Source organism: Prionailurus viverrinus, chromosome B1 (assembly GCF_022837055.1).
Source record: "Prionailurus viverrinus isolate Anna chromosome B1, UM_Priviv_1.0, whole genome shotgun sequence".
In the NCBI taxonomy this organism is placed as follows: Eukaryota; Metazoa; Chordata; class Mammalia; order Carnivora; family Felidae; genus Prionailurus; species Prionailurus viverrinus.
In genome coordinates, this window is record NC_062564.1 from 165,023,961 (window position 1) to 165,040,704 (window position 16,744).

Here is a 16,744-nt window from a genome sequence, read left to right on the forward strand (position 1 = left end):
CTTCTTCCATTAGGGGTAAACTTCTGTGCCAGAAAATTTACTTTGGGTAATGTACAGCAGTTCCAAAAGGAATTAAAACAAACTGTGATTTTTAAATTTATAAAGTAAAAGTACTATTGGAAAAAAAAGGTCAAACTCCTCTTTTGGAAGTGCCCTAAAAGCCGGTTTGTAAGGCAAATAACTCTTATTCCAATTTCACAAAACATACAAGAAAATCAATTTCACTACTCAATCATGAGTCTCCACTTCTGCTAAAAGTGGCATTACAGCCCATTATCAAGTCACCAGATACGGTTTTATGCAACAGATGCATCATTTAAAAAACATTATCAAGCCCCAAGGTGACTTCTGATAAGAGAAAACATTCAAATGGATTTATAATTTCTACAATGTGTTAAAACTAGTCTCATTGTCTTAAGTCATACTACCATCTGGACTTCATTATTTTCTAACACAAATGGTCTCTGGAACACCTCAGAAAAGGAAAAATTGTTAACTGATAGCTATTCTTTTTTTTAAAAAAAGGTTATTTTGTTAATTGCTTGAGGAGTTAAATCACATATTCGTATAATTAGTATTTTAAACTAATGCTGTAGTTTCCAATCCTAAAGAGTAAAGTGATTCATACTAAACTATCATACCTTCTTTTTTTGGCATTCTTTCCTGCATAGGCCTGACTGAGGGGTCAGTCTTATGTGTTAAAGTTACTTCATATGACTCTCTGTTCTTATTCCTTAATTCCTCATATGTAATATTTTTTCTTTTAGGACTTTCTTCAGGGTTGGGATCAGGTCCTAAAACAACAAACAGTTAATAAATGGCGATAAAAGGATTTGAATAAATCCAAAGCAACTACATTTTAGAAATGCTTCTTCCCTACGATAAAAACAGAATAAAGTAAAATAAAGGCTCAAATTATTACCACCATCCCAAATTTTTCCCAAGATCATTACAAAACTAAAATTGACTTTCTTGTACACTGTTAAGCTTTTATTTCTAAAATTTAAAATCCACATAAAAAAATTAAAAAGTAACCAGGGCCAGAAGAATGGATATCATAATATATGCCAGCAAAATTCATATTCACGAAAATGTTAGTTTTTAAACTAGAAAATTAGTCACACTTTTTATATAATTAAAAAGAAATACAGCATACCAGTGACAATTGAACAAAACCTGACATAGTACACATTTTACTTGGTATAGTTAAATGTTCCTATAACCAGAGCCTATATGCAAATAACTATAACTATTAAAAAAAATTTACTATCTTTATACTTAAACAGAAACACTTCAAAATACATACTGAGAAGTATAAAATATAGACTTTAATGACAGCACGGATCATTTTTCTCGGATCTAATGGATGCAATACTAAGGCAGAAAAAAGCGGCAGTGATAATTTTGGCCGGGGAACCAGCATTTATTCTTTCTCTCTCCCAAGGAGAGTCAAGGTAGGAATACATATCATTAAAGAGTCAAAAACTGACGCAAAAATCAGGAAGTGGTTACTCCTAATATTAGATGACAGGAACAAATATTAAACATAGTTTACAAAATGTATAACCAGCAAGAAAAGCCATATAAACACTTTAAAAGAAATTAACCAATGCCAACATGACATTCAGTCAACAACTACTTACAAAAGTCTTACACACCACTCCAAAAATAGTATCTTTCAAAATTTTACACGCAAATTGGGTGTATCATTTTATTAACATAATCATATTAATTAAAATAATTTTTTAAAAAGAAGTTTTTATCTAAGTGGAATTTTAGAACTCCACAGGAAGATCCCAGTAAATAATCAGAATTTTCAAATCAACATAACTATACATTAAATGTTTTCAACCATAACCTTTTATTTTGCTACACAGTATACTGCATTGATACAAAGCAAAAAGGCTTTAAATTTCTAACTAGTCTTAATACTATATACCATTCTTGAAAACTAAATTTTTGCTAAAAAAGAATGCAAATAAAAATATTATAAACTTATATTGGATTTTAAAAGCACTTACATTTCATTGGTAATGAGTAGTTATAAAATTAATTTCCCTTCACCGTAAGTGATATTTTTTAAATTGTGAAGGAAACTGTGTACTAGATTATTAGTTAGGAACCCACAATTCTCATTCCCACTTAGCTGACAAGCACTGAATGTCCTTGGGCAAATCACTAAGCTTCTCTGAATCTTAGTTTTTCTCAATTGTGAAATATGCAAGTTTGACTAGATGATCTATCTATCTCTAAAGTTCCTTCCAGGTCTAATACTTTTTCTCACCAAAAAGAAAATATTTCTTTGTTCTGAAATTGTGGCAAATGATGGAACATAAATCAGAAGATTAGGGAGAATTTTTTCCACTTACAAAAGCCCAATGAAAATATTCTGCATTGTGTAGCGAGCATGATTTACTACTTTGGGAAGGTTATAAAGAGCTGGAAGGAATAAAATATAAAACAGCACTGATTTAAATCTAACTGTAATAAACTACCTATGATAAGTCTCCTTACAGCTACGAAGGAGTGCTTTCTACTTTGAAAGATTAATAATTCTCAATTTCTGGTAAGAGAAAGCAGAACGAAATAGGGCAGGCAGGACTTAAACAAAAGGGGGGAGTGTCCTGGTAAGGAAGGACAGCACCTGGGGCAAAGCAGAGGAGGCCACGACTGGCCCCTGTGGAGAGAAGTGGAGAGTGGAGAGTGGCAATCCTGATTTAGAGAAGGGGCTGAGAAAGCAGAGCAGTGGATGGAGAGATGGCTGTTCTGGAGGACATAAAATACACTGAAATATGGACTTTGCTGTAGTCCTTAGGCAGATACCAAAGGGCATTTTGTCTGTTTGCTTTTATTTGGAAAAGGAATTATGTAACGTGGAATGGAATTTTCTAATGCAAATGGAAGGAAAGATGAAAATCATTACAAAGGAAGAGGTGATGCACGGCTAGAATCCAAGTAGAATGGATTCGGACTTGAGAGTCTGGCAAAATGAGAGATGCAGTAAGAAATAGAACAGCTGCCTCTGAAGATACAATAATAACTAACCACTCTCTCCTAATCTGCCAGCCTTCTTTCCTTTCTAATTGGGAGGTCTTTGTTTCCAACCATTCAGGAAAGAAAAAAAAAAAAAAAAAAAAGTCAAGGCTCTCGACAACTTCCACCCACTTACGAATGTCTTTAATTACTGTAACTTCCGTTCTCTCCTGTCTCTTCTTTTCCGAAAGGTTAATTAATACTCACCACCCCCACCCCATCCTGCTCTAAAGCAATGCTGGCCAATGTAATTCTCTGAAATGATCAGAATGTTCTGTATCTGCACATTCCAACAAAGCAGCCACTAGCACGTGTGGCTACTGAACTGAAATGCTTACAAAGCAACTGAGGAATTGAATTTGCATTCTGATTTAATTTTATTTAATAGCTACATGTATTTAGTGGCTACTTTATATTCTGACCTACCTAGAACCCCTTCTACAACCTCTGGAACCTTGACTTATAATCAACTTCTCCCTTCCCACTGTTTCCCCTCTCTCCCTTTAACTTAAAACATGGACCCAAATCTGTCTCAGCTTAAACAACAAAAGCTCAAATGTTCCTTTAACCTTGTTTGTTCCTTACAGTTACTGGCTTATGGTATTTGCATCAAAGGAAGCGTTTTCAAAGAACGTTCTATCCACAATCTCTTATCCAAACCTTCATAGTCAGAAACTTTTCAAAATTCAGTTTCTCAGATTTTAGAAAAATGTCATAGTATATGGCCCTTATATTGCTTCCTATCCATCCATTCAGTGATTTGAAGCAGCAATGCATAAACAAACATTTATATTTCTACAACAAAATGCAGGAAAATCACATTTAAGATAAAGATTATAAACAGATTTATGTCAGTGTAGGTCAGGGTCTAAAATGAATTAAGTCAGATTTTATCATCAGTTTAATTACTAAAAAAGCTTTGTAGGGGCGCCTGACTGGCTCAGTTCATAGAACATGTTACTCTTGATCTCAAGGTCGAGAGTTCAAGCCCCATGTTAGAAAAATAAATAAATAACAAAAATTTTTAAAAATAAAGCTTTGTGGTTGTTAGAATTTTTTGGATTTTAGGATTTTAGATAAGGAATTGCAAACCTGTACTTTCTCATTCTTTACTCTTCACTGCAAACTAGATTGAAAGAACGAAGGAAGGAAATGAATGTCTGCTGAGAGCCCATTACTTGCCAGGCATTACCTCTGATTATTTCATCTGATTCCAAAAGCTCTTTAAGAGAGGTGTTATTATCTCCATCGGGAGATCAAGAAACTGAAGGAATCACAAATCAGTTACTTGCCTAAAGTCACATAGCTAGCCAATGTCAATCATTCAAATCCAGGCCTTAATCCAAAGTTGATGGTGTTTCACTTACATTCTGTGATCTTCAAAGCTAGTATTTACACAAACTTCACAAAGCATTTTCACATGGATTTTCTCACTTGACAACAGTTCTGTAAGGCAGGTAATTATTATTTTTCTCACATTATAGACAAAAAAGCTGAAAGCCTTTAAGACCAGCCTAACAAGTATAACTTCTTTGAAGCCTCCCTGAGGTCCAATTTAGCACTTCTTCTTTGCTAGATCACTAAAGTTTGTTAGTATTTTCAATTAATGGGACACATTAGTAATTTTTCCTTATATTTCTGTATCTTCTAACAGTCTAAGACAATTTCTCAGGGACAAGGACCACGTCTTATTCATCTACACTTCTTCCATACCTAGCTGAGTGCCTGACATCTACTGGACGTCACAAAACGTAGAATGAAGGAAGACACAAATGCACAACAAACATGCTGAGTTTAGGGTGGTGGTGGAACATACAGGTGATATCCAGCAGAAAAGGTGATCAAATAAAGTTTATACATACGTTGGACCATAAAATGTTGAAATTCATTTCAAGAGAAGTTTCTACCTTGGGCAATATGATCAGTAATACCAGTGGGAGTAGATTCATTCATAGAAGCACTGAATGGAATTGGCTCATAATGAGGAAGCATGTCTTTTTCTATGTTGTCTGCTGCTGGAGATGTCACAAAAGATGAATGACCACTCACATTTGAGTCATATTTTGACTTCTGAGAATAGTGCCTGTAATTCATATTGTATAAGAAACACAAGTTACTGTCTACACCCTAAGAAGTGTGTCAACATATAAAAACTAGTTATCTTATTTTCTAAAGGAATCATGTAATTTTAACATGGTCATTTATGATAGCAAAATGAAGTCTTTCTCTCCACCACAAAAACCTTAAAAATAGATTCTGACCCATTTATACAACTTAAAAATGTCACTCTTAATATAGAAGAAAAGTGCATTAGTCAATATTCTAATCCCTAAGCTTCAGAGATCATTTTTAATGTGTTTAAAGTTCTTAGAAAAAAAGTACTTCAAATCAGAAATATGTCCAGTATGTCCAGTTCCCACATTAATTGGGAAGTTACTTCCATAGCTAGCAGGCCATAAACACTATTTAGCTAAGGCAGATACGTAAGGATTACTAGCATTCATGGACTTTATCATTTATAACAATTTATCTATTAAATCTACTTAATTACATTATTGATCTACCTATCCAGATGGACAGGATTCATTTATTTATACTAACATAATTAAAACAAAAATTTGGAGAATGTACATACATAACAACAGAAGGATTAAGAGATGGGACTGATGAAATTTGGGAATTCAAAAGAAAAGTCCAAAATATAGTAATCAAAAGTGTTTGCCAAATTAAAATCCTTTATTCTGGGATTAGCATTCCCAATAGGATGCAACTCTCTATTTAAAACAAAGGTAGGGGTGCCTGGCTGGCTTAGTTGGTAAAGCCATGAGACTCTTGATCTTGGGGTCATAAGTTCAAGCCCCATGTTGAGTGTAGAGTTTACTCAAATAAATAAATAAAATTTAAAAAAAACAAATAAAAACAAAAGCAGACAAATTTTACTCCAAGTAAAACAGAAATAGTTTTAGCTTGCTGGAAAATGGCAAGTTTCCAATGGTCCTTCAGGTTAGGCAATGTTTCATGCCCTCAATTATGGCAATATCCAATTACAATTTTTTTTAGCTAAAATTAAAAACCTTTAATAAAAATCAGAGTTTGGCCTACCCAGATGGTGAAGATCGCCGTGCCTGTCCTGAGCGTAAAGCTTCTCCAAGAGGGGAATTCTCAAGATTCTTGAACTTCTCTTGGCAAGTTTTCACGTAAGAAAGCTTTCCAGCAAAATATCCCATGATACAAGCAACTTATTTGTAAAAACAAACAAAAAATGTGACTCAATGTGTCCTTTTAGATAAAAATCTTTCCTAAAAGGAAAGTTGTTAAGAAATGTGAGCCTGAATAGAGGTCGTTGGTACGGGAAGACTGAGATTTCTCGAAATAATGGTACAAGTACCATTATATCAGCCTTAGAGCAAACAGAGTCTGTAGATATAATTCACTTTCACAAAATAAAATAATCCAAAATAAAGTTGCTTTAAGATATATAAATTTTACTTTACTAATTATTAATATAGACAGGAAAGACGTGGTAAAAGTATAACGGAAATGTGGAATTAAAGCAGAGTTCTAGCCTAATCAGAAGGATTTTAGGCCGTTTCTTTTCCTGTAAAATGGGAATGCTACCACTTGACCTGCTAATTTCATAAGACTGTTTTTAAAATTAGGTGCAACAAACCCCTTAAAATAATGAATTATGAAGTGATACCTAAACATGGCTAGTGTTGCATCATTATGTGTTTATTTCCAATATAAAAGAGAGGCTAACCTGGGAAGATTGATAGAAAAGCCACAAGTGCTCTTTTTTAAAGCAATTTATTAGCTTCTTTCCTATAAACCATACTATAGTATGTAAGTAAATTACGCTTGCTTACGCTTTAAAATGTAAAGAGATTTTTAAAAGTTGGACTTAATTTTAAGACACTTTACTCTGGTTCATCACTACTTGACAACGTTCTTTCCTCATAAACCAAGAGAATTTATTTTAAAATACTGTCTCCTTACACATCACTTAAGAGGAATAGTTTTATTATATTATAAAGAAAAAAATTCCTCCTATTAGTAACTTGTGATTCTTAATGCCCAGGTAGTCAGTCTGTTTAATGAAAAGCTTAAACAAACTAGTCAAAACAAATACACCAAATAATGGCTAGGAGTTAGATGAGACAAAACATTTGGTAAAAACTACTTATTTTACTTAGAAAGGAAAACTAGGGTTATTCATACTTACATAGAAGTTTAGGGATGGACCCATATCTGGGGTGACTTGAAAGGATTCCTGAAGATAAAAGGGTAGATATTCCTGAGTAACACTATTGGAGATAGACACATTTACATAATTAGAATATTTCATTTTCTATTAAAATAAAAAGGTTTATGCCAATGTTTATGCTAAATGTAAGAAAATGACACAAATAAGCAAACTATTTCTGTGAATCATAATCTTCATCTCTTCTAATGGGAGACAAAATAATAAATTTGGAATTGCAGTATAAAGACAGATCTATTTCTCAGCAGCTTTGGGCAACCCACAAAGATAAAAGGAAAGATCAGTATGGACTACCTTTAAATACTACCTGACAACATTAGCTCTCTCCATAACCCCAGAGAGGTCTAAGACTATAACTACTGGGCGCCTGGGTGGCTCAGTCAGTTAAGCGGCCGACTTCGGCTCAGGTCATGATCTCGCGGTCCGTGAGTTCGAGCCCCGCGTCCGGCTCTGTATCGACAGCACAGAGCCTGGAGCCTGTTTCAGATTCTGTGTCTCCCTCTCTCTGACCCTCCCCCGTTCATGCTCTGTCTCTCTCTGTCTCGAAAATAAATAAACGTTTAAAAAAAAAAAAAAGATATAACTACTTAAAACAGAAAACCAAAGCGCCTCGGTGCTCAGTCGGTTAAGCGCTGGACTCATTCAGCCCAGATCAGGATCTCAGTTTTTGAGTTCAAGCCCTGCATCTGGCTCTGCATTGACAGTGCAGACAGAGCCTGCCTGGGATTCTGTCTCCTCACTCTGCCTCTCCCCCACTAGTTCTCGCTCTCAAAATTAAATAAACCTTTTTTTAAAAGAGAGAGAAAACCAAGTAAATCCAACATTAAGAGAAAAATGAAATCCAAATGACTCTATAATCTATTAGCACAGGTGAATTTATTAGCAAGATGACTTGAAACAAAGTCAATACACAAAAAAAATATGTATCATTTCTATATACTAAAGACAAACAAACGAACCACACTTTTTGAAAGATACAAAAACAATCAAAGATCCAGGAGTAATCTAATGAAAATTTCAAAGATTTGTACCCTGCAAACTACAAAACTTACGGACAGAAATGAAAGCTACAGGGAGGAACATACCATGTCCATGAAATGAAAGACTAAATATTGTAAATATGGCAATTCTCCATAAATTCAATGCAATCCCGATTAAAAATCAAAGACAGTGTTCCCAGAAGTTGAAAACCTTATTCTAAAAATCATGTGGAAATACAACAAGGCAATATTGAAAAACAACAAAAAAATGGAAAACGGACTACCAACAAATATCGAGATCTATGATAAAGCTAGAGTAATTAAGACTGTCGTAAGCGCAAGAACAGATAAACCGACCAAAACCAGAAGAGAGTCCAGAAACAGGTCCACACATAGTCACTTATGAAAAAGGCAACACTGCACGCAGTGAAAAAGACAGTTCTTTCAAAATATGGTGCCGAGTCACCTTCATAAACATAAGGGGGTAAAATGTACCTTGATCCCACCTCATACAACATAGGCATACCTCAGAAATACTGAAGGTTCAGTTCAAGAGCACCATGATAAAGCGAGAAAAGCAAAAAAGCAAGTCAAATGATTTTTTTTTTTTGTTTCCCAGTGCATATAAAAACATTTATGCTATACTGTAATCTTTTTTTTAATGTTTTATTTATTTTTGAGAGAGACAGCATGTATGGGGGAAGGGCAGAAAGAGGGGGAGACACAGACTCTGAAACAGGCTCTAGGCTCTCGGCTGTCAGCACACAGCCCAACGCGGAGCTCGAACTCAAAAACCGAGAGATCATGACCTGACCTGAAGTCAAACACTCAACCAACTGAGACACCCAGGCACCCCTGTAATCTTAAGTGTACAACAGCATTATGTCTAAAAAATAAAATACTTTATTGCTAAGAAATGCTAACCATCGTCTGAGCTTTTAGAGTTGTAATCACTGATCACAGATCACTACAACAAATACAATAAGGAGAACATCTGAAATATTGTGAGAACTGCCAAAATGTCAGAGACACAAAGTGAGCAAATGGTGTTGAAAAAATGGTGCTAAGACTTGTTCAGAGCAGGGTTGCCACAAACCTTAGAGATTTGTAAAGAGTGTAAAATCTGTGAAGTGCCATAAAGCAAAGCACAATAAAACAAGATATGCCTGTATTCAAAAACAATTCCAGATACTTGAAAATTTAAGTGGGAAAAAAATAAAGCTTATAGAAAAAAAGCATAAGAGATTCTTCATGTCCTTTTATTTATTTATTTATTTATTTATTTATTTATTTATTTATTTATTTATTTTAACGTTTATTTATTTTTGAGACAGAGAGAGACAGAGCATGAACAGGGGAGGAGCAGAGAGAGAGGGAGACACAGAATCTGAAACAGGCTCCAGGCTCTGAGCTGTCAGCACAGAGTCCGACGCGGGGCTCGAACTCACGGACCATGAGATCATGACCTGAGCCAAAGTCAGACACTTAACCGGCCAAGCCACCCAGGCGGCCCTCTTCATGTCCTTTTAATAGCCAAAGATCTCAGAGCACAAAAAACCCTCATCATAAAAAAATATGATAAATTAGACTCGATCATATTGAGAACTAGTTAATCAGTGGGAAAAAAATAATATCACAATACATGTATCTGACAAAAGACTCACTTTCAGAACATACAGAGAACTCTCATAAAACCAACAGAAAAAGAAAACGCAATGGAAAAATGGACAATAGACTTGAACAGACACTTCACAAAAAAAGAATATATTCAAGTGAGCTATAAACAAAAGAAAAGGTCCTCAACTTCGTTTGTCATCAGAGATGCAAATTAAAACCACAATGCAATCAGTATCACTATTCACTCACCACAATGGCCAGAATTCTGGAAATAGGAAGTGTTGGTGGTAATGTGACACAAATAAAACTCTACTAATAAATTGGCGTGAGAGTGTAAATAGGTCTAAACAATCTAGAAAGTTTGGCAGTTATCTACCAAAGCTAAATATATACATAATCTACGACCCAGCAAAATGTCTACCAAAAGATGCTGTCTGTATTCATAAGAGAACTATTTGTAATAGTCAAAACTGTGAACTACCCAACTGCCACTGTACAAGATGGATAAGCTGCTGTGGTGTATTTACACAGCAGAAAACTACATGGCAACAAGAATATATAATCTACAATTACATGCAACAATGTGGGTGAATCTAGCGATGTGCTGGAAAACCAGCTCTCCAAATAACCAGTCCTGATTTGTAATGATCAGCTGCCGTGGAATAAATACTTGCACCATGACCAATGTCAGCTATCAATAGTTTAAAAATTGGCTTGCCAAGTTCTTAAAAATTTAACAACCAGCTCTCTGGAGGTGGTATAAGCCAGTTCCGATATACCACTGAACGAATCTCATAACACTGAAAAAAAGTGTACAAAAGAGTACTTACTTGTATAATTTCACATATACAAAGTATAAAAACAGAACTAAATTATGCTATCAGCCTCAGTTACACAAGTGAGATAAGGAGAAAAAGGAAGATGGTAACAATACCCACTTTCATACAAAAGAGTTGTTCCTTCATTCTGTCACCAAATAGTTACATACCGCTTACAACAGACACTATGTACTAGGAAGTAGGAACAGAACAAGGAACAAGATGCTCTCTTTACCACCTCACAGAGTTTTTACAGTCTAGAGAGACAATGAAGGCAATACAGCGTGGTCTTATTTATCCACTCAAATATCTGAGTATCTACTACATGCACCGTGCCCAGTGGTCAATGCAAAAGACAGTCTGTTTCCTAAAGGGAAGTAGCAGGAATAGAGGCAAATAGACTTGTCGAAGGTTAATTCAACACTCTTGACAACAGATGGTGGCATTAATTATAGCGGCTATGCAGATGGAGGTGAACAGTTCACAAAGATATTTAAGAGCTGGACTAGAATGGACATTTATTCCACAAGGCAAATAAGGGGTAGAAGTTAAGGATAATGTCTCAGTGTCCTGAAGAGTGATACCATTCAGACATGGAGAAAATAGAGAAACTGGTTTTCGGGGGGGGGGGAGGGCGGAAATGAACTCAGTTTGGGATGCAATATGTCAGTGTGAGGAACCTGTGAGGCGGTCCATCCATGTAAAGATACGCAGAATATGGTTCTGGAGCAGGTGTCTAGGCTAGGGATAATCATGGGGATTTAGAGCAATACATGGTCTCTGAAGCCCAGTTATTACCGGGTTAACAGTGTATATACGGACTGAAGACTGAAAGTCAAAGCAGAATTCTGAAGAACACAGGTGGAGGATGAAAACCCACACTAGAATATTAAGTACCAACAGGTCATAGATTTTGGTCTTTTAGTGCTAGCTACTAAAAACAGTGTATAGTATAGATCAGACACCCAAAAACCATGAAAAAATGGAGGAGGTGCCACAGGCAGGAGAAAAATCAGAATATGCTGTCATAGAAGCCTAGGGGAGAGAATGTTTCAAAGACTGGTTAAAGTCCTATAATCAACAAGAACAGAAACTGCCCATGGAATTTAAGTAACAAGGAGGTTGTATTGGTAACGGTTCAAAGTTTTGGTAAATGTCAGGGGCACCTGGGTGGCTTGGTCGGTTAAGTGTCCAACTCTTGATTTTGGCTCAGGTCATGATCTCTCAGCTCTTGGACTGGGCCCCACGCTGGGCTCTGTGCTGACAGCATGGAGGCTGCTTGGGATTCTCTCTCTTCCAAAATAAATAAACTTAAAAGTTTTGGTAAATGTTGGAACATATGCAGAATTTTTTGACACATGGGTTTGCAATGGGTTAAAAGAAGTTAAAAGTGAAGTGCTCCTTCATGAAGTCTGGCTTCAAATGCGAGACAGCTGGGAAGAGTTGGAAAGGGACAGGAGGAAAGGTTTTTCTTTTTTTTTTTTTTTTTTAATTTTTTTTTTCAACGTTTATTTATTTTTGGGACAGAGAGAGACAGAGCATGAACGGGGGAGGGGCAGAGAGAGAGGGAGACAGAATTGGAAACTGGCTCCAGGCTCTGAGCCATCAGCCCAGAGCCTGACGTGGGGCTCGAACTCACGGACCGCGAGATCGTGACCTGGCTGAAGTCGGACGCTTAACCGACTGCGCCACCCAGGCGCCCCGGAAAGGTTTTTCTTTTTCGTGTTCTCACGTTAAAACAGACCTGGACATGTTTAAATGTTTTCATAGAAAGAGACTGAGTAGTGATGGAGCAGCTAAGACTACGTGGAGTATGACACTGTGGATGAAAGCATATACAAAACGTTAGGTATTTTGATTAAATGCAAAATGTCTTGATGGATTTTGGATTCTCTTCCTAAAGTCTTTTCCAATTTCTTTCTTTTCTTTTAAATAATTTATTTATTAATGCTTATTTATTTTTGAGAGAGAGCGAGTGCAAGCAGGGGAGGTGCAGAGAGACAGGGAGATGGGGATCTGAGGCAAACTCTGTGCTGACAGCAGAGAGCCCAACATGGGGCTCGAACTCATGAACTGTGAGATCATGAATGGAGTGGAAGTTGGGCACTCAATCGACTGAGCCACCCGGGCACCCTCCAATCTCTTTCTTTGAGACTGACTTTTTTATTAGAATACTGCACCCAAAACAAATCTTTAATACAACAATAATAAAACGTCTTAATCCTGGGAAAGTTACCTGAGTAATATATCATTCAATGTTGTTTTTTATTTTTTTTTATTCCAAATTATCAAAACCCTAAGAGTAACAACAAACTGACAGTTATTACACATATTATATAATAAACATGATTCCATAAACTAAGTTAAATCATTTTCAGCAATTCAATCTTTCTAAAAAATGGATAATGGAATTCTACTGTAAGGCTCCAGGCTCAGACATTAAGGACAATTACAGAGGCAGATTCTGGGAACAATACTCTTGATTATGGTATGACTTTTGCAAATGAAACCACAGAGGCACAAACTGCCACTGATGACAAGTCAAATAATGAATCACCAAATGGTGTCTAAGAATCCAGGAAGATTTTAGCTGTAAGAAAAATGTGCCTCCTAAGTTACAGGTTCTAACAGTTTCAGTGGGATTCACCATATCCAGAAGCAGTTCTATCATGAAATATCTGCAACTAAAACAAGGGAATTTCTGCTTCAGTTAGCTGTATCATTAGTTATGTGTAGGATTAGTTATGTGTAGTTACGTGTAGGAGCAAGGCATTTCTAAGTCAAGCAGGGTGTTGGCTTCAGCAGCACATATACCAAGCCAAGCAGGTGCAAACAAAAACAAACAAACGAAACAGCAGGGGTGAGATTTTATTGTTAAAGCTAGAAGGTCTGTCTAAATGAGGAAGTACAATCCGATTCTCCTAACCACTACCACTTCTGCCTTAACCTTCAAGCTCTCCAGTCTCCTACTCTACCGAGGCTCAAAAGCTCCAAGAGTTTCTACCCTGTTCTGGGACACCTCATTCCAAGGATATATAGTTCACAAAATAAATGTAATAACCATCTAATTTTAACATGTGGATACTGAAAGACTTAAAAATTACACTCAATACCCACGCATGAATGCACCATAATATTCACGCCAAGAGAATCTGGGACACAAAGTGTCCCCCCACCTCTCCATACTATAAGACAAAGCTCTGGTTCAAGGAGCTAGGGAGCCACTGATCTTTAAGACAGTGTAGAAGAGTCACCTGAAGTTTGTTAAAACACAGATACCTGGGCCCTACCTTGAGACTCTGATTAAGGAGGTCTGGGATAGGGCCCATGAACTTGCATTTCTTTAAAAAAAATTTTTTTTTATGTTTATTTTTTGAGAGAGAGAGACAGAGCACAAGCAGGGCAGGGGTAGAGGCAGAGGGAGACAGAGAATCTGAAGCAGGCTCCAGGCTCTGAGCTGTCAGCACACAGCCCAATGCGGGGCTCAAACTCACAGACTGCAAGATCATGACCTGAGCTAAAGTTGGACACTCAACCGACTGAGCCACCCAGGCGCCCCTGAATTTGCATTTCTAACAAGATCCTAGGTGACAGTGATGTCGATGGCCATTCCCAGACCAGGTTTGTCTCTCTAGCTGTTTGCAAACCTTCTTCAGGTTTTTAGTTACTTTTTGCTCTTGTAGATTGTTAATGTTGCTACAGCAAAGGAAGACATCAAATTTTCAAATCAAGACATCTGAGTCTGTGGGTCCACAGAGACATAACTCTACTGAGAAGTGTATCAGTGATCATGTTTAATACATTACACTTTATCTAAAAATGAGGAAAATAACATTTTAAAAAACATGATGATATCCAAAATGCTAAGTAAATTCGAAGTTTAAATATTTACCTTTACTAATTAATCCTTGAGTAATCAACATACTTGTTGCAGCCAAAGGCACAGCTAGAAGAGAAAAAAGAACTTGTCAACATCAACGAAACAGATTTTGTCCGAGTTCATTTGAAAAAATGTGTATCACTAAAACCATCTAGGAAGTATGTTGCACAATTAAGATCTTTAAAAAAAGATTTTTCCATTTTTAAAAGTTGTATTATACAGTCAATAAAAACATAAAAGAAACATTTTAAGTTTAAGAAAATATTACAAAACATTAAACAATATAATTCAAGAACCATCTAGATTTGGCTTTAAAAGAACCTAATTCAAGAACCATCTAGATCCGGCTTTAAAAGAACCATTCATTAGTATCAATTAAGACAACACAGTAAATAGCGACTAAAAACTCTGCATTCGGTAAGAAGGAATACATTAACAAGAGGCAAGAAGTATTATTACAAATAAGAGCCACTACTGAATAATTACTCAACTCCACGGACCATGCTAAGCACCTTACGTACATTTTCTCACTTACTTTTCACTATCTCTGTAACGTACAGTACTTTTTATTACCACCTTTTAAAGATATGGAAACTGAAGCTTAGCGATGTTAAGTAATTTGCTCAAGGCCATACAGCTACTTCAATGGCAGGTTCCAGATTCTAATAGTCTGTCTCTCATACCAGACCTCAATCTTTCAAGTTCTAAAGTACGCTGCATGAACCAAAACACAAAATGTTATTTGTCTACAATTATACTGTGGCTGAGGCAAGAACAAGCATAGATTTTTCTTCTAAACCAGTGAATTCCTTAAAACTACATGAAATATTATATATTACAAAATATTAGTGTCAACTACATTAAAAAAAAAAGTATATATGTATATACACGCATATGAATCCAGGCTGAAAAATCCAAAGCTCTCCATTAGAATCTCAAAGGAGCTCATAATTTAAAAATCACTGTTTTCAACACCAGCAGTACCCAACAGAATTTTCTGTGATGATGGGAATAGCCTGTATCCATGTTTTCCAGTTAGTGTGCGGAAAAGGTTTAAAATAGGAACCCTGAGACTATTCTTTTTCATTTATGTATTTATTAAAAAAATGTTTTTTATGTTTTATTGATTTTTGAGAGAGTGACAGTGTGAGCTGGGGAGGGGCAGAAAGAAAGGGAGACATAGAAACTGAAGCAGGCTCCAGGCTCCAAGTGGTCAGCACAGAGCCACATGTGGGGCTGGAACTCATGAACCTCGAGATCATGACGTGAGCAGTCGGACACTTAACCAACGGGAGCCACCCAGGCGCCCTGAGACTGATACTCTTAAGAAGACCTCCTTATAAGGTTCTTGGCTGATACATGGGAATCTAACTGGTAAACAGTTCCCTGTGAGTGATCTAAAACTTTACCTGAATGGTAACTGGCTCACTGCACCTAAACTGCTAATGCAAATACACTTGCTTTCCTTAGGAGACTCTGGAATTTTGGTACCTTCTAGACTGAGGGTGTGTGTATGTGACCAGCCCCCAGTAAAAACCCCAGACACTGAGTCTATTGAGATTCCTCGACAGGTAACACTTTATTCGTGTTATCCCAACTCCTAGCTGGAAAAACTTACATGCCCTTTAGTGTGTGACTCCACTATCAGAGGAGCCTTGGAAGCCTTGCCCTGGTACCCCTGGTCTCCTCTGGAGTTCACCCCATATTCCTTTCCTTTTGTTGATTTTGCCTTGTATCCTTTCTGTTATTTTAAATTTAAATAGCTACATGTGGCTGCTACCTTGAACAACACAGTTCCAGACCAGGGGCTGGGAAACATTCTGTAAAGAGCTAGAGGCAAATATTTTAGGTTTTGTGGGCCCCAGGTCTCTCTGTCCCATCTACTCAACTTTTAAAGCAAAAGCACCAAAACAATACTAAACAAATGAACACAGATGTAGTCCACTAAAACATTATTTATGAATGCAAAAACATAAATTTCATGTAATTTTCACATGTAACAAAATATTCTTTTCTTTTTTTCAACTATTTAAAACTAAACACATAAAAACTATTCTCAGCCCAGAGCCATACAAAAACAGATTTGGCCCTTTTAGGCTATGGTTTGTTCAACTCTGATCTAGAATACATGAACAATTTAAGAACTAAGGTAATT

The 16,744-nt window shown here is 36.4% G+C and overlaps 1 protein-coding gene across 9 annotated transcripts in view; it reads right to left on the reverse strand.

Moving 5' to 3' along the window:
* The window catches only part of OCIAD1 (OCIA domain containing 1), a 50,482-nt gene that overhangs the window by 24,841 nt on the left and 8,897 nt on the right, over positions 1-16,744 (reverse strand). For 4 of the 9 annotated variants that reach the window (XR_007151587.1, XM_047856244.1, XM_047856246.1 and 1 more), the window contains 5 exons: positions 14,602-14,655; positions 7,256-7,303; positions 6,136-6,271; positions 4,941-5,116; positions 642-794 (listed from right to left, as the gene is read on the reverse strand). Coding sequence is in view for 6 of the 9 variants with exons in the window: in XM_047856244.1 (XP_047712200.1) it covers positions 642-794; positions 4,941-5,116; positions 6,136-6,271; positions 7,256-7,303; positions 14,602-14,655 (567 nt within the window). In the remaining 3 variants the exon portion in view is untranslated. Of the gene's footprint in view, positions 1-641; positions 795-4,325; positions 5,117-6,135; positions 6,272-7,255; positions 7,304-14,601; positions 14,656-16,744 lie in introns of those variants that run through there. The other 5 variants (XR_007151588.1, XM_047856248.1, XR_007151589.1 and 2 more) reach the window with 5 other exon arrangements.